Source organism: Crassostrea angulata, chromosome 4, assembly GCF_025612915.1.
Source record: "Crassostrea angulata isolate pt1a10 chromosome 4, ASM2561291v2, whole genome shotgun sequence".
Lineage (NCBI taxonomy): Eukaryota > Metazoa > Mollusca > Bivalvia > Ostreida > Ostreidae > Magallana > Magallana angulata.
This window is the reverse complement of record NC_069114.1, coordinates 31,071,238-31,090,160: the sequence shown is the minus strand read 5'-3', so window position 1 is coordinate 31,090,160 and position 18,923 is coordinate 31,071,238. Positions and strand designations below refer to the sequence as shown.

At 34.9% G+C, this 18,923-nt stretch overlaps 1 protein-coding gene across 3 annotated transcripts; it reads left to right on the top strand.

Moving 5' to 3' along the window:
• The first annotated feature begins 321 nt into the window (after nt 1-321).
• On the top strand, nt 322-18,591 carry LOC128181087 (soluble scavenger receptor cysteine-rich domain-containing protein SSC5D-like). Of its 3 annotated transcripts, XM_052849356.1 has the most exons (11): nt 323-1,801; nt 8,944-9,956; nt 10,217-10,275; nt 10,321-10,867; nt 11,267-11,434; nt 12,453-12,609; nt 14,481-14,618; nt 15,425-15,542; nt 15,848-16,005; nt 16,299-16,393; nt 16,766-18,591. In XM_052849356.1, the coding sequence occupies exons 1-11, from the start codon at nt 1,546-1,548 to the stop codon at nt 16,889-16,891; spliced, it is 2,835 nt and encodes a 944-aa protein (XP_052705316.1). In that variant the 5' UTR covers nt 323-1,545; the 3' UTR covers nt 16,892-18,591. The 3 variants fall into 3 exon arrangements, with proteins under 3 accessions (XP_052705317.1, XP_052705316.1, XP_052705315.1); XM_052849355.1 differs by having other exon boundaries at nt 326-1,801; nt 10,217-10,867; XM_052849357.1 differs by lacking the exons at nt 10,217-10,275; nt 10,321-10,867 and having other exon boundaries at nt 322-1,801.
• The last annotated feature ends 332 nt before the right edge of the window (nt 18,592-18,923 follow it).

Below are 18,923 nucleotides of genomic sequence, written 5' to 3'. Positions count from 1 at the left end.
TACGTTATATAATAACATGCAGAGATAGTCTTGCTGGCTGTTTGGATCGGGGGCACACGTTAATCCTATAGGGATCTATACTCGGGGTCACCGACACATCGGACAGAGGTCGACTGTACACCGACTGAGGTCGTGTGTTAGATTCCGACACTAGCAGAAGCATCTCATACCTCAATGAACCCCAACGTTCTCTCTGCACAAGATTCTTAATCATCTTCATAAACTCTTTTGGCTTTTTAGCTGTCAGTGCGAAAAATTTGACGGAAACCACTTTTCAAAGTTGATGATAAGAGGAATGATATATTTCTTTTACAGTGAGGAAAACAGACTAATACTTGTAAATGTACGTAATCAGGAAGATATTTGAACAAGGACAAATATTTGGATTAAGTTTTATTTTCGACCCCATGGGATAATCATTTCTATAAGATGTGTAGGGACCGTGTTATGCAAAGTTTGAGGAAGTTTTCCGGGTATACAAAAAAACCGTGACCTTGATGTTTTTCCCGTGTCTTTGTTCCTCACTGTGTCAACAACAGCAGTGGGACCTTGGTTTAGGGTGCGTCCGATTGCCTCTGATCCTGTTGGCCATAATTCACGGGCACCTGTCGCTGTTTACGTATTCGTGTAAACCCAAAGACGATAATCCTTCAGGGGACTCGGAAGATTATTCTGATCATTTTTTTTTTTCAATGGAGCAAAGAAGGAGCCATGAATTACGTTTTATTTACAGCTTCAGGAGGTGTTTTTGACATTTTTATAGGTCTACTCCAGCGATCGAAATTTGTTTTTTTAATACCTCTTCGCACATGCACGATGAGGCGGATGCAGTTTACTCATTTATGCCTTGTGCTGAACTCATAAACCCTGTCAACTTTTTTTTTTGCGCGCTGCTTTTGGAATCAAGAGAGGTTGCCTTAATATTGGGACGCCCTCGTGAATGTCTCTCCCTCTAGATCATCGGCGTTACGTAATATCGCTAAAGCATCATAACACGGGTTAACAATGATGCTTATATCGTTTTCAAATCTCCCGTTCTTATTCAAATTTCTCATTCCTAGCGCCAACATCTTAATGCAAAGTCAGCTCAGGATAACGGGGTCTAATTGCTGCATACGTGTTAATCCGCTGGATCTGTTATATTTTCAATTAAGGTCTGGATAATGTATCGATATTACTCGAATTTCTTTTTATGTGGTGTATTTGGAGGTATCGTTTGACAGTGGCCTTTGATTTTTCTTCTCCCGATACATCTGTGGAATTGGAAGAATTAAGGCCATTTAAATTAGGGTAGAGAGAGAGAGAGAACGAAAAAAAGAAGAATTGGGTAAAACTGTTCAAATTTCAACCTCGTGGTTTGGCATGGGTCAGCGATTTGGTGGATTTAAATTCTGCATAATATGCACGCGCTACTAATTAGGAACCACTAATTGCCTGGTCTTCGAGAGAAGTAGCCTGTCCCGATTTCGAACATTCCGTGCATCAAACACCTTGCACCGAAAGAATTGACAGCATTTCTTAGAATATTTGTAGCAATTCACCAATATGTTCGGAATATTGTGTGTGTGTTTTGGACTTATCCCCTTAATCAACGCAGTTCCTGAATTCGAAGACGGTGATCTTCGACTATTGGGAGGCTCCACGGAAAATGAGGGGACAGTCCTTATCTACCACAACGGCCGCTGGGGCAGCATCTGTGACAGGGGCTGGGATATCAGGGACGGGAATGTTGCCTGCTACCAACTGGGCTTCCAGCGAGCGCTGCAGACCCTGCGTTATAGCCCGTTCGGACCCGGGCGAAGTGAGTACATGCATCCTTATAACACTCTGATTTGGCTTTTGGATTTTTTTTTAAATATTGGTTTATGCGATTTTCTTCTTAAAAATCAAAATATGTGTGATATCGTAAAAGACAATCGTAGGTCGCCAAATTCTGATTCGGTTCTTCAGTACTTTTTGTTGGATCAAAATGAGATCAATGTTAATGAATTTTAGCTTTCATATCTGTAGAACATTTTAAAGAGAACGAAAAATAAAGAAAAAAAACTTGGTATTTAAACTAAGAGAAAAATGGTAAACATACTGGGTTAACGCATGTGTCAAGGTATGAATATTCACAAATCCTTTAAAACAATGTAATATCGTTCTATAGTCTATCGGTCTACTATTCTATTTGGAACACGAAGCGTTTTTAGAGATAAATATAAAATGAGTTAAACAAACCGACATTTAAGTCTGAACCATATCTTTTAGGGTCAAACTTATTGCAATTTTGAATATACATCAAACAAAATCCAAATGTAATTTTAGGCTTTATAAAGCGTTTTGATGACTTTTAGGGTCACAGGTCAATGTTTTTGTTTCAATTTTCGTTGTATTATTCACCCTTTGATCTCGTAAGTAATAACGCAAAAATCATTCATAAGTCCTGTCTTGCCATCTTTGTCTTCGACAGAAGATCAAAGTACAATATTTGATACTGATACATCGAAAACTTGTGTTTGATCCTTTTGGTGCTATTAGGTAACGGACTTTGAGAAATTAGAATTAGTCGTGAGTAGAAGGTCGTGAGTTTGAACCCCGTTCGCGAAAAAAAAGCGAGGCATCAAATAAATTTTGCGTTATTAGCGCACATTCTGTTGTGGTTTTGGGGTACGTCGATCCCTGTCCTAACACGGTTTGGAAAAAAAAGATCGATTTTGTCCAGAAATAAGAAAGGTATACCGGTATATGTAATTGTATTATTATAATGACAATGCTTTACATCTGGGGATATAAAGTCCGAATATTAAACTATTTTGTTATATTCAGCATTTTAAATGAACGGCGTATAAGTGTACTTTGGATAAATTTTAGCTAATTCTGCACTATTTGCTGTTTAGACAATCTCAATCTGCTTTTCTAATGAGCCGAACAGTGTTTGTGTGAAATGTCGCTGCGTATCTGAGTGATAAATTGAAAATTATGTAATGCAATTACTTGAGTCAAGTGTTAATTAATCCTTGCTCTAATTGGTTTATGTGAGAAGTTACATGTAGAACTTCTCGAAACTTCTAAGACCAAAAGTCTTTGCATTGTTGTGTTACAGCCAGCTTTCATACGCACTGAGTAGTTTCAATATGTTCCCGCCAGATGCAAAAACTCACGTACAGATTACTTTCTTTCTTGCGTTTCTGTCGTCTGCCTCTAACCTCAATTTTCTTCACAAAATTCCTATGGCGACGACGACCAATTAATATCTTGCAAGAAATTTAAACTTATCTCAAGAGTTATTTTGTATAATTAAATAATTAGTGCATGCACCTTACAATCGGTCTTAAGGCTTTGATTTTTTTTTCTTATGAACAACAATTGCTTAACTTTTGAAATTTAGGAGTAAATTTTGATTACGAACATCACGATTTTGTAACAGGATTGCATGTGCAGCTTTACATCTGTTCAACATTTCTTTCCATTTGAAGAATTTTGCTAAGCCGTAAATTTATATCAGTAAGATACTTCAGATAAGGCGCCCCCGCAAATTTCGCTAAAAATGCTACCCATTCATTTATTCATTCATATCATGCATTTTATGAGCTGTTTTGTCATGATATGGAATTTGTTTAATTACAATGTTTGCGTCGGTGGTATACATCATATGATAACTGAATGCTTATATCATCTGATTTCTCATCGCTGTAGATAAAAATAAGATTTACCCCCAGTAAATATCTTATTGACGCTCTACTCGTGGGGAGTTTTATTTTTCGGTTAAGTACATGTATCTAACATCATCTTCAGAATACGATTGTTTGTGCGAGATTTCAGTCAGGTATAAAAGAATGTTCTTACCCAACTAAAAAAAATGAAATTCCGGGTCACGTTTTTACCATAAAAATTTGAGAATTTCTTTTGTCAACTATTTTCAATGACTAGAAGCTTTCTTAAGGTATTCTAACTGAGTAATCAAAAATACATGTATGATTTTTTGTTGTCGAGTTACAAATAAGATAAAAAAAAAAGACAAAAAAAATATGTTCAAATCAAATAAGATAGATTTCGTCTGAGCATTGAACTGCATTATTTAAGCAATTTTACTATTGGAACGAAAAAAAAAGTTCAAATACTTAGCTTAAATTGCGACATGTCCCTTAATAAAGATTTAAAAGGAAAACATTGTAAAATTAAAAAATGAGCTTCGATCGTCTATTTTTACAGAATATGTCCTGTCCATTAAAGAGATTATTGAGACGATGCTTTTTATAAATTAAATCTTCCTTTGACCAGATAATAGAATCACTGCTGCTTACACTAACACTGATTGTTAAGTGGACTGTGAATTGGCGCAGTGTATCTTCATTTGTTTTAGCCAACTGGGTGTTCTATCCACTTTGGTTACGATAAGCCGTGATTCATTATCACCAGACAAGAGCAAATGCATTTGTCTCCTATATAAAACTGATTCTCCAATGGTGTAAGAACTTCAGCTGTCTAAATCGTCTTCTATTGTTTCATTATAAATTTACAGTAAAATTCTGAAGCAACATACCCTCCATTTATATAGTATAGAATCTGTAAAATTCGCGGTGCTTTAGTTTTCATTGGCATTGAAGAGTTATCTCGTTTTCCAATTAAAATCCATGGCGAATACAAGTAATGAAATACGATACTCATTTTACTTACAAGCAAATTATCCAAATTACCGGTATATAACCACGGACCTATATTGCATTTGGCAGTCTAAGAGAATTGACACCCATTAATTTCAATCAGTATACTGTTTCATCTCACGACGTTTTCGAAAATTGTTGTCCCCAATGAATCGGAATTTTAAAACGAAGTTTAATCTATGAAAACTTTGCAATCCTACAATGACAATATTGAGTAACTTAAGTTTAAGGTTCATATGGTATAATTAGGTTAATTAAAAGACAGTCACTACTTAACATAAGAGATTGTAAAAAAAAAATGTCAAAGAGTCAAATATAGAAATGTTTGCAACATAATCTACACATGCAATCATACATTACAAAACTGTGCCTAAACAAAGGGTTCGAGCAACTGATGAAATGTACTCGTACAATTGCATGGCCGTACGGTATACATCATACATCAAAGTTCAAGCAGATCGTATGGATAATTAGTTGACCATCTATATAGGTAGCCTCCTTAAGGAAAAAGCTCATAGAATGTGTTCAAACAAAATGATGAATAGCATGCAATGAACGTTTATTTCATGAGTAATCAAATACCTTGTGTATGAAACCACATACATTGTGCACAAAAACATGTTATCTACTAATAGCTGAGTGCTCTGTGAAATATGTGAGGGCGGAACGGAAATTCTTTGCAGATCGAATAAACATTTTACAGTTGCAATTTTCTTTCCTCTGGTGCATTTTTATTTTGTCATGGTAAATATATTCAATAGCTTCGCAAAACGTATGACGTCCCATTGAAGGGTATATATGGGACTTACCAATGAGAATTGGCCAACTCGGCACCTTTTGACCAAAAAAACCTGTAATTTCGCTCAAATTTAGGAAATAGCATCATTTATCTGCTACCAGCATCATTTATCTGCTACTCTATGTTTCAACTTATAAGCAGTACAAATTTTTATTCTAGCTGTTGAATACTTGGAACTGTGTGGTTTTGTTCAGATCATTCTATGAATTTCTTTTACGAACGAAGAAATATATGTCAAAGATGTAAGCTCTTTTGTAAAACGAACCCCTAATTTTGTTATGTTAACTTCACGAATGATTTATTGTGTTGTTTTGAAGATGTCGGCTAAAATTAACATTGAGACTAAGACAGTATATTTTTATCATCTGCCGTTGCAGCGTTTTCATTGAAATGCGCCATCGTCAGCAGATAGCATTTTCCAAATTGCATTTTTGACGAGCGAACGTTTCTGGCGCTGCTTGTGAATGTTTTAAATTGTAATCAAATTTTATGGGTTTTTTTAACTTCCTCTTCCTCCTCTTCTCCTTCATTGTAATCATCGTCGTTGTCGTTGTCATCAGTAGAAATAGTAATAGTTTTGCTCACAAATCTGCACGTGTATACAAAGATTTAAATCATTCTGGAACATTCATAGACATTCTGCAAGCTTTACAAAAACTTCTTTTTTTTGTAATATTGTTATGTGAAGTGGGAAAAGTGCAATAATATTGTCTAGGGGGAAAAGATAAACATCGTTTGCATTTATCGGGAAAAACCTCCCTCAGATAAGTTCATTGCAAAGAAAATTCAAACTAAATTGCTGAAATTAAACCTCGAGCAAGAAGTTATCTCAATTTAAGTTTCTCTATATCAAGTGGAAAATAAGCGCTCGTTTTCACATTCTCTTAAGACATGGGTCAAATCTCATTTTGATATAGATAAAAAAAAACCAAACAGAGAAATTAAACATCTGTTGCTTTTAAGTATTTTACGAACCAGACACGGGAATTTCTTAAAAACAAACGGGCCTTGTTTTTATAGCTCTAAGTTCGTGGTTAATTTTTTGCTGAGCAATTCAGATGTCAGGGGGTTAGTTTTGAACCCCCTCCTCAGTTTCTAGACGATGATTTTGTCGTGTATAATATTCCTTTTTTAATATTTTTAGATTAGTATTACCCTTTTAATCTGATTTCGTCTGAGATTTCAAAGGCATGTTTTTAAAGTGAATTTGTCAGACGGTTTAGTAATTCATTAAACGGTATATTTTGTCATATTAATAGCAAACCAAAATGAAAATAAAGAAGAAGTGGTCATGTTTAGTAGTGGAATGCATTAATATGCTGTTTTAACAAAAATACGAATTTCTGCGCTTTGCAAAAATCAAGTAATGTTACATTGTTCAGGAAATGTCCCACGCAGTTGAATGACTGTGTGGTCCCTCTCTGATGAAACATATTGCTCCCCAATCTCAGACCGTGATTGTCATACTGAACAAAATTTCATAATCTTTCAAATCAATATGACAAAGATTTTTCTACATCAGTCCTTGGGGCAAAGACAGAAACAAAGAGCGAACAATGGGATGTCATCCCCGAGTTTACGCCTAATAAAGTTCCACACCTACCATTAACAGAGGGAAGAATCAAACTTAACCCCAGAGCTTAACCTTTGGTATTCTATGTCCAAACTCTTCTATCTTCCATCCCGATTTATCTCTTCAAACTTCGATAAGAGCCATGCGATTCCGGCGATCCGTGGCGTGCAATGCTTACCCGGGGCTGTCTCCGAGTTCAATGTGAAACAAAGGGTCAATTCATAAACTTTTGACAGATATTACAATAAAACGTCTAGTTCATTCATAAATTTTATTTTACGGTGACTTTGCTGTGCGTGATAAATGGGTATTGTTTGCTGAAGAGGTGCCAAAGAATTATGTAACCTTTGATCTGTCTCCAGGTCTTCTTTTGTATTCTTTGCTGGGTTTTTTTGTTTTGTGTCTAGCTATATCGTACTATCAAGAATCTATATCTGAATATCAAGGGTATGGATTAAAAGGTCTTGAATTTTCTTATGTCTGATGCGTTTTTGTATACGTGCGTTATGTCAGAAAGTATTACCATTAAGGAATAGAGTCAGTCAACTTATCAAATTATGTCTGAAACTGATGCTTCTTCTTTTCTTTTTGTAAGATAAAGATTTGCAAGATAATCTAAACGTCAATCATGCTGTTTAAATATGCACCCCAGAAATCATTCGGTGCATTCTGCAACCGAGCGACGTCTAAACATTGTTTTAAGACATACTGCAAAACATGATACTACTGCATTGAAAAATAGTATAATCTTCTTCCAATTGTTGGTAAAGGGATTCAATACATGAACTCGTTTAAAGTCATGTTGCGGTAAATCAGTCACATTCACGCCTATCTTTTATCAATTATCAGCGAAAATAAATTGCACGGTTGCGTTATTCCCTTCTCAACTGTCCATGTATCGTAAAAAGTGCAGTTACGTTAAGTTTAGAAAAATTAAAAAAAAAACCAACCTAAACAACTTTAACAACTCTTAGAGGTTTGCTCATGCTATTTATGCCTTTGAACTTTGATATTGAATGTTATCTTGTTTTAAATAGAAGGGACACGTTCGATGTTGTTTGATTGAAGCCCGATAGCCGAAGGAAGCTTAAATTTTCTCCCTCTCCATATCACCTACCACGGTATCAAGTTACCAGGACTGGTCAGATCCATGCCTTAGATTGCCCATGCTTTATACACCCGTCTCCTCCTTTCCCATTGTAACAAAAAATTAAAGGTATCGCTATTTGACGATTCATTAAAATTAACACGCCATGAGACAAGAATTCTTTAATGAATATGTAAAGAGGTAATGGGCTTTTTATGCAGTGCGGTGTATTCCTGTGCAAGGGATTACGCTTGTCGTAGCTGTCATTTGCGTCAAAGGAGAGTCGGTTCATAACTGCACTCTTACTTGGGTGTATACAAAGTGTTTCTAACGTATTTAGAGGTGGTCCGGGTGTATCGTTTTCAGCCTACAAGGTTTCGTTTCTGTTCGAAGATAAACAGATACATTTGATTCGTCAAAAGATGCGTTACATGTCACTATTAGCCTCTCTTGAAAATGAAAGCACGTGAGATGTTATCTATTAGTCTCTAACTTTAAGGCAAGGGAAATTTTTAACTGGTCCAATTAACAAGGGTTTAAACACGAGTAGTCTTATCTTTAGACAAATACATTAATTAGAATCTGTTGTGAACCTCTCGTCTAATTGTCGAGTAAAGTAAACACAAAAAGTCTTAATATGGAGATGTATGTCAAAGATTACGAACAATTATATATATATATATATATATATATATATATATATATATATATATATATATATATATATATATATATATATATATATATATATATATCTTATATGGCTATTTTTAATATCATTCGTGAAGTATTTTTAATTGGCAGATGTCTTAACTGCTTTGTTCTTTTTTTTCAGCATTAAGGTGGCTGACGGGTTTGCGCTGCCGGGGAAGAGAGAGCAGACTTGACCAGTGCTATCCTAGACAATGGGGCATAGAGAGGGACCAGAGGTACTGTTCCAGATACAGTCGGTCGGCAGCTGTCGTCTGCTTGCCACATAGTACCACAACTTCCACAACAACACCTAGTACTACCACCACAACACCTTCTACAACAACCACAAAAACGACCACCACAACAACAGCAAAACAGACGACTCAGTCAACCAAAAAATCAACCGTTGCCAGCGTTGGTCTTGCCGTTAACAATATCATTCCAACCAGAGGAGCTATCGACGCCATAGAACACAATAGAGACAAGGAAGATGAGAAGGAGGAGGAGACCAAAACAGTTGTTGAAAGATATTCGAACAATACCATCATTTTTGATGACAAAGATAGAGATGATATTGATAATGATGATCAAGATTATGAAAGCGACGAGGAAGACGCAGAGGATACTAATGAGAACGCGATTCAAAGTACAGCTAGGTCAAGAAGCCAGCCAAGAAGATCTCATTTGCAGTTTGATGCCGAGTGGAGCGAAACGAGAAGAACCAAGGACCGGGATGTCATCACAACAGCATCGCCATTGAAAGAGTCGACCTCGACTTCTAGACCTACCACCACCAAAGAACACTCTAGAGCCGCCGCCCCGGCACCTGTTGGACCTAACAGATATGACGAAGAGGTGTACTCGATAAGTCTGCCTAGTCGACGATGGACAAAAGACCCACTCCTGAAGTGCTGGGTTCTGTTAACATACCGTGAGGAAATCTTAATTGCAAAACCAGGACAACGGCCCAGCCGAATAACTAAAGAGGAGTATTATAAGAAACGTCGAGCAGAAATCATTAAACAAAGAGGAGAAGAGAACATTCCAAACGAAATAAACAGATCTCCGTTAAATGATGCGTCCGGAAGTCGCACCGGAAACACTGGAAATAATCAGATAGTAGATAGAGGCAGGGTTCCCACAACTACAACCAAAGTAAGAACTAATATAGTATTCACAGACAACGTTCACTCCACTATGGGTTTGTTTTATTGTCCCTATCTACCTGCTTCGAGAAATGAACATATGTATAGTGCACAAAGTAAGCATGTTTTTTTTTATGATCACGATGATTATGTGTATCAGTATCACATCGTGTATGATTGTATATATACATGTATATATGTTTAATATTATCCCCATTATGCTTCAACTTTAACTTTTTATTACGTTACAATGATTTTGTTACAAAACAGAGACCAACAACAACTAAGAAACCAACGACTACAACAACGACAACACCAAAACCAACAACAACCACAACACAGCCAACTACAACAACAACAACAAAACCAACAACCACAACACAGCCAACAACGACAACACCGAAACCAACAACTAAGAAACCAACAACAACGACGACAACAACAACACCAAAACCAACGACAACAACAACCAAAAGGACAACAACCACAACAACAGAAGCTGCTGCACCGGCGCCAGTCAGTGCATACGAAAACGAAGTCTTCTCTGTTGAGCTCGTTACTGGTAAATGGATCAAAGACGAGGAACTGAACATGTGGGTGATGCTATCGCGATCGGGTGGCGTTTCCGTTGCCAAGCCTGGCCAGAGAGCAGTGAAAATAGACGAGGATGAGTATTATCAGATGAGAAGGGAAGCCATTATCAAAGCTCGTGATCGATTGAAAGCAGACGATCCTTCCCCTGGTCAGGTTCCCGCGCCACCAACCAGGCAGTTGTCGTTTGGAAGAGGAGGTGGCACCATTAGATCTCGAAATGAAGACGCCTCTTCTTCGTCCAATATCGTGATCAGCTCTGATCTAAATATCACTAGGGAACATGCACGTGGCAATCACCACAGAAATAGGCATGGGCATGGATCAAAGGTTATTATATGTGCACAAATGCTTTGACACTCACCAGTCACCATGAAAATAAATTTTTGATTGAGCTGCATAAAGTATTTTATTTCAGTTTCATTTAAACACATTTCATAGTAAATGGCAAAGTTTTTCAATGTATGATATGATATGAAAAAACACAAATTCAACTTTTTAAAAAAAAATATGTATTTAGTTATAACATGTACTTTTATTCATTTTTGAATTATCTGTTTTAATGATTTATTTAATAAGCATAATTATGGTATGCCACTTTTATAATACTTGCACTTACACTTTCTGTAAAGAAATTTTGCACTTAAACTTTCGATAAATAAAATTTATTCATGATTATCTTACATCGTTATATGTTATATTAATGAAATAATACTATTTCATCCTCAGAAAATCGAAACAAGGTTGGCTGGATCAAGATCGAATCGTGGAAGACTCGAAGTCCGATTGAAAGGCCGAGAAGAATGGGGAGTGGTGTGTGGGGATCACTGGACAATCAAAGAAGCTATGGTGGTCTGTCGTGACATGAACGCAGGCTACGGACAACAAGCTATAAAGGTGTGCTGTCAATGAAATAGAAATTTCTTTCTTAAAGTACTTGTCTAACGTTCAATCATTGAATTTCGCGGTGGCTCAATTTTCGTTGATTTCATGAACCCTTTACTTACGTATTAACGTTCCCAACGCATGACGAAACATTGCCCTTAAGGTGGAATAACACACCTGGGAAAAGTCACTCAAATTAACAGGAAATGTTTTGATAGTGAAAGATATAATGATAAAAAAGCTGTACAAATGTCAAATAAGCGAAAAATTTGCAGTTTGGGGATAAAAAATGAATATCCAAAATAATTATTCCAGTAACAACAAAAAAAAACTCTGCGGGATTCGAACTCGGGATGTACGGATCACAAGTCCGACACTTGAACCACTCGGCTATGGAGTAAGTTAAATGCTTGTATCCATAAAATCCTTTTAATAAAACGAAATGTCGTTTCGATCAACGGTCAGCCATTTTGTGATGATGTGTTATTCCACCTTAAGGTAGCTCCATACTCGTAAAATTCTCTGAGGAAAGTTGAAAAACCGAACTGATTTCGACTTAATAGACTTAAATGTCATCAATTAGAAATTTGTTTTTCTTGTTTAATTTTAATGTCAACTTTATCAGAAAACTAAAATTACAAAAATATTTTAGAATTAATCGTTGGAATAAGAAAAACTATAGCATTTAGACATACAACTGAGAGAAAAGTCAGAAAAAGAGTTATTTCCCCTTTGCATAGATAAAATATAAAAAGATTTGGAAATTTAGTATAAAATTAAGTGCGAAAATATCTTTAACCTACCAATAATTCTTATTACATCCATGTGATTATATTCACATAAAATAAATAAAACTATCTTGCACAATTTTTAAAGAATTCAAAGTTTTACAAAAAAAGTGTGACGTCACAGAACACTGGATCTACTTTAATTATGAATCTTGTCGCATATTCATAATGAAATAATACCTTTGTCTTAAAAAAAGTCAAAGATACTAGAAATATGAAATTGTATATAATTGTTTAATCAGAGGGCAGTGTTTGGTGGAAGCAACATGAAGAAGTACTTCTCACGAGTCCGGTGTAAGGGCACGGAGAAGCGACTAGAGGACTGCGAGTGGGAGGACCATGAAATGAGCATACAGTGCAAGAGCTCCGACTCAGTGGCGGGCGTCATCTGTGCATCAGGTAAGTCTCGTGCTTCTCTATGGTCTCATAAACACCCCTGCGAATGTGTTCGGAATGTTTTCTTTATCGTTGCTAAGTACGTAATAAATCCAGAGGTGCTCGATTGAAAGCTCACGAGACCTCATCGAAATTTGTTCAGTTCCTGTGAAATTTCGAGCGGAAGTATAAGTTTTCAGATAATATTTTCAAAATACGTAAGTACTGGTCGTTTTTAAAGCATGTCCTACTTGCATTTATGTCAAAACGGGAAAAGCTTTTAAGATGTATGTCTTATTTCACCATCTAGCAGTTATTTATATTAAACGATAATATTCAGAACAGAGTTATCGTTCGTGTTCAACCCCGTGTACATATGTAGAGTGGTTGAAAATATAAACACTGGGTTGCTAAATAAAATCATAGCCACGTTTGATGCTTTTGATGTGCAGTACCATGCTTTTAAAAAAATAATGGGTGTCTGTTTTGCATAAAAACGTAGTATATCGAGCCATTTTCAAGGAACATTCTGCATAAAATAGTATACTCTGTTTCACTATTGATGTTATTACTAGGTCAGGCGCGGATCGAAATCCATAGGAGGGATCTCTTTTAAGCATGATAGTTGTTGCAACAGCAAACAAATACTAATTTTTGTATTTTTAGAACACATTTTATTCACCAATTAACGAAGATAAAGTTAAAAATCAACAAACCTCTAGATTTAATATTTGACTACAAGAACCTAGATACTGTGAAATAGACTATATACACGAGGTACGATTTTTACTGCGAAACTCAAAGGGTCAAATAAAACCACGTGGTCTAAAATTTGAATGACAATAACATTCACAGGGGTGATAAACGAGGTTATAAAGAGTTAGTAATCCCTACAATGTTAAGGAGGATGGATGTATTGAAAAAAAAAAGATTTGAACATTTTTCAGCTCTTCTGCTTAAGGAGATTAATATAGCCTAAAAATGGCGACGACCATCTAACTCTTGTCATTGGTAATGTCGTCTTCCGCGGCATTTACTAAGAACAGTTTTACCTTAAAGGGGCATGGTCACAATTTTGGTCAAAAATTATTTTTCCAATTTTAATTTTTACAATGCTTTTAAAAGAAAGGCATTTTTAATAGGCAACCAAAATTTGTGTGTCATTCGTTGAGTTATAAGCAAGTTACAGAGCTTGCAATTCTTTGCTATGTAAACAAAGCTTTTGTTTACATTTTGAATGTGGAAGTGAAAACTCCAGTTTAGACCTAAAATGAATGTGTTAAACGTTAGAAACTGTTTATTTATGCTAAAAATGGATAAGAAGATAGACAATTCAGCTTGAAAAAGATTTTTACTGGTCTACTGAATCAATGTAAACAAAAAAGGGCACGAGCCTTGTTTACATGACACAGAATTGTGAGCCCTGTGTCTTGCTTATAACTTTACGACTGACTCTCAGATTTCATTTGATCATTAGAAATGCTTTTCTAAAGCATTGTAAATAATGAAAACAGAAAAATATAATTTGACCAAAATCGTGACCATGCCCCTTTAACATTCTCAAGCAACATTGAACCAACTCAACCATAATGGCAATGAAGTCCTAAAAATGTAATTTAAACTGTTTTGTAAAAAAAATTACCTGACACAGATCTTCAATGTATAAAAAAAGAAAACTTATGCCAATCTTGTTTGTGCAACGAGCACAGGATTTACCAACTGAATATAAGTTCTTCCACCTTGATTTGTCGTTTCAAGTAAACACGGAAACCATTTAACTCGTTTATAATCCCTGATTCTTCAGTTTGTCCGTTAATCAGTTTAGACGTTTTCCCAAGTGGTTGTAATAAACAGAATAGTTAACGCTATTTTTGTCATTGCTTTTCATTTTGCAGCGCTACCCGATTTAGAGCCCAGCATTTACATGCTAGAAACCTCATCATTCCTACAAGACAGGCATTTATATTACCTACAGTGCGCAATGGAAGAAAAATGCTTGGCACCGTCAGCTTATGAAGCGCAAAGGTCACGTGGTATGTAAAAAAACAGCTTGACAATCAATTACACGTACAAAAAATATTTTCCCGACAAGAAGAACCAATCACATACAATTGGTCTGAGTTATGAATGATTTATTTATATTTGTCTAGAATTTTTTTGCATCGTATATTGTTACTGTGTGATAATTTTACTTTGAAGTATGTGCGAAGCCTTAAGGAATACAGTTTACTACGTGTAGTACTTTTACTCACTGGTATCTATGTCCGTTTAGATTAGGTCAAGAAAATGAATATTACATGTACTGTATAAGAATGCATCGATATTTTGTGCGTCCCATACTTCGGTAATCGTTGCTTGATTTAATATAAAGCTTCGTTCTTTCCTTTTCTTCCAAATATTTTCTTTTGCACCACTATCTTGAAAACGGAAAATTTAAAATATCTTATTGAGATAAAAGTTAATTATACTGACTTTTAATTTAAAACAATATCATTTTGTTCAGGATTTCGTTGTAACTTTCATATTTCATACAATGATGCTTTTAAACAGAATACTCAGGAAAATTCTAGAATTTTGTGATTCATATGAGGTAGCAGAATGGAATTTTTCATCTAATTAACATAAAACAGCTTAAGCACATTTTATATCCTATGGCTCCATCCTTTTACATGTACATGTAGAATCATATTCAATTTGCATGTACATGTATATGGCCTATGCTAATGCCACACAAAGATCAACGGTCAGTCTACATTGTAGGGTTGTGTGTTGTATGTATTAACGTAGAGAGTGTAGCCCAGGTACACATAAATTTGATTGCTATTACATTTTGTATTAGGTTGGAGAGCTCACACCCGGCGCTTGCTGCGATTTTCCAGTGTTGTCAAAAACAAAGGGACGGCTGACTTCCGGCCAATGTTAAACCGCGATGAGTGGGAGTGGCATGCGTGTCACATGTGAGTACATTACAGTTCAAGAAAGTTATTCCATTATGCACTGAATTTGACTTTTGAAGAAGAAAAAATGAAATTAAATTTTGTAATTTGCTACAAAATCGGTAATTATCTTTTTGGCTTATTTTATTTTTAATGTTTATAGGAAAACAAAAATGCAAAAAATTACAAAAAGACTATGTAACGGAAAGCCATTTTTGAAAGAAATGTTTTTCCAACTTACAGTATCAACGCGGTTTTGAGTGATTAATTACTAATAACAAATCGCTGATTTGATAAACGAAATTGCTGTTTATGCTGTTTTTAAGGCATTACCACAGCATGGACGTCTTCGCCCATTATGACATTCTGGACACTAACGGTAACCGGGTAGCGGAAGGTCTAAAGGCCAGCTTCTGTCTGGAGGACTCGGCGTGTGATCGCGGCGTCCGTCCCAAATATAGCTGTCAGAACTACGGCCAACAAGGTACTGTATACTTCTCCGGCCGCCCTCTCTTTCTTTGTATTTTTAAGACAAAAATAATCTTAGATATCGGTAGAAATAGTTATGAAGAGTATAGCTGAACATTGAACACATCCAGAAAAAATTGATTTTTGATTTATTAAGAAGTAGCCAATATATGTAATAATTTTTGGGGGAATGTGTGATACCAGTTGAATTCACTAAACAGTTAAACAAATTATTGATAGTTTGTGTTTCTTCTTCTTATGCTATTTTGCATTGACTTCAAGATCGTTTTCTTCTCTTTCTCGTAACAGGTATCAGCGTTGGCTGTTCAGACAACTATATGGCTGACATAGATTGTCAGTGGGTAGATATCACTGACCTGAAGCAAGGAAAATATGTTTTCAAGGTAAGCTTTTCTGTTACTTTTCTTGGAAGTGCTTTTACAATAATCAGTATTTCGTCACAATTAAAATTTAAAATATAATCTATACCTGACTCGACCAATCTCTATGATATGAAGTTCTAAACTAAGGTAACACAACTTGACGCATTTTTATGGCAAACTTTAATTTTCACATTTTTCATTGATTTATTCGGGTGAGTCAATGATTCAGACACAATAGGGTTCAAAAAAGGGAGGTTTTGCTGTATTTTGAAATAATTTTGATAATTTATAATCCAAGATATTTCATCACTGATAAAAATTTTAGTTAAATAAATTATTTATAGTGCCTCTTCTTTAATAGTCTGTAATTTTTAATTTTTTTTTTTGTTACAGGTTGAAATCAACCCAAATCTTATTGTTGCGGAAATCAGTTACGACAACAACGTCGTGGTATGCGATTTGAACTATACAGGATATTATGCAAGGATTTATAACTGTAAACATGAGGGCCTTTTATAGGGAGAAAAAGACAAAATGGCTGGGGTAAAAAATAATCCAATAAAATACCGGTATCCATTTTAGTTTTTTTTCCTCCGATTACTGTTGTTGAAACATTCGACTATCATTCATCATGTCAACCAAAGACCACACGCAGAGCACAAACTTCCATGAAGGTTTTTTGCAGTGAGGGTTTTTATCTTTTTTGGAACTTTATCAGCATCTTTGTCCAATTTTTTTGTACCAAATGCTTTAATTTATGTTCTACACAATTATTTAGAACTCTGATGATGAAATAGTTTGGGTTTTTTATTCTCTCCAAAAAAAAAACACAAACAAAACAAAAACCAACACCCAACCACCAAAGAAATCGTTATGTCCAATTTATCATTCATTATTGACTTCTTGTGTTGAATTAATAGATCATATAGCTTTACACATTAATTAGTTTTGTTGCCACAAAACCAACATTTCATCGGTATATTATATTTGTACTCGATTTGCAAGCTTCTTCGTGTCTGATAGTAATTTTGGGTGAACTATTTACAAGTTGTCTGTGATAAGTCCCTTTTACACAGCATTGCTTGTGTATTTTTTGTATGATTTATTTTGAATCCTGTAAATGAGAGCAGGGTTGATAATTTTTACATGTACTATGTATATAATTATTCATTCGTTTTGAAGGTTAAAGAGGTATTTTTTAAATTGAGATTTAAAGCCATGCATAAATATGCTTTTTTTAGTTGTTTAGTAATGAATTTGTTGATTAAAACGGTTGTAGAGTACTTTTGTTTGAGACCAAAGATCAGTGAACCGTCAATGATAAAAAATAGTTTCAATTCTTAGACATTTCAACTACAATGTATGTTGATTTAAGTACATGTGTGTCTTTAACCAAGTACATTTAAGTAATATGTATCTACTGCATTCTAAATAAACGAATGATGTAAACATGATTTATGTATAATGAATTTCTCTGTGTTGTATTTTACAACTTACATTTAATATATCTCTCATCAAATCAATTTATATAATGGTTATAGTCACCAAAAACTCTGTTATAAATATACGAAGATGCCAATCTGCCAAAAATAATTATCACTATGAAACTTGTAAATGTGAGTGGTAATACAAAACGCAATTCGCGGATCTTGAAAGAAGGTGGGGGGGGGGGGGTCAAATTTCTTAAACTGACATAGTAGAATTACCCAAAACATGCCTCGGAACCTCCCCCCCCCCCCCCCCGGAAAAAAAAATTCGGGATCCGCGCATGAGATAAATACGCGTTATTGTCTTAACCAACCGATATCTGTGTAAATGTACAAATTCTCTAGCACATGGTTGAACATTTAATTTTCAGACAAGTTCCGCATTATAATTAACTAGTATTTTAAAAAACATTTGCTATTTGCTTTATCAGTAATATATTTTTCCTGAAAAGTTTGACTAATTTTCCTTACAAGTACATCCATTTTTTATTATCACACAATGATATCAACTATTTTTGAGTGAATTTAATTGAGTGAATAAACTCTTGTAGTAATAACTTGCATGGAAAAGCTTTAGTTGTAGAGTGAGTTCTTATTGACTTTTAACTTAAAGTCATTTATTAAATATTTTGTTACATATATTCATGATTATGTATGATGTGTATGTATCTTGTTTTTATACCATTCTTATGATTGTTAATCAAAATTGAATAAATAAGTATCAAGTTTAAATGAAGGTTTTGTTTCATTGAGTTTATTTTACGAAAGAGAGACTCCAAGACCTGAGTAATGCTTCAGGGGATTATTTCGCCGATGTTTCAACTTATACATGTTAATATTTGCTTTCAAATTCTACCATATAAGGGATTCAAGTATCGTTTAACAAATCCACAAATCCAATTTCAATTTTGCTAATGATGAACATATATTAATAACTGATCTTACGTTTCAATTATTCAATTGGTCCTACGTTTCATTTTTTTTTTAAAGTTTTGAATTCTTTATTTTTCTTTTATACTGTAATTAGTTGATATTGAAAATGATATATATTGTTCTATTTGTTG

Excerpts from the sequence above, each read along its gene's own strand:
- LOC128181087 (XM_052849355.1), top strand. The coding sequence starts at position 1,546 with ATGTTCGGAATATTGTGTGTGTGTTTTGGACTTATCCCCTTAATCAAC. Across the intron at positions 11,435-12,452 it reads ACGGACAACAAGCTATAAAG|AGGGCAGTGTTTGGTGGAAG; the intron begins GTGTGCTGTCAA and ends TTGTTTAATCAG. Across the intron at positions 16,394-16,765 it reads AAGGAAAATATGTTTTCAAG|GTTGAAATCAACCCAAATCT; the intron begins GTAAGCTTTTCT and ends TTTTTGTTACAG.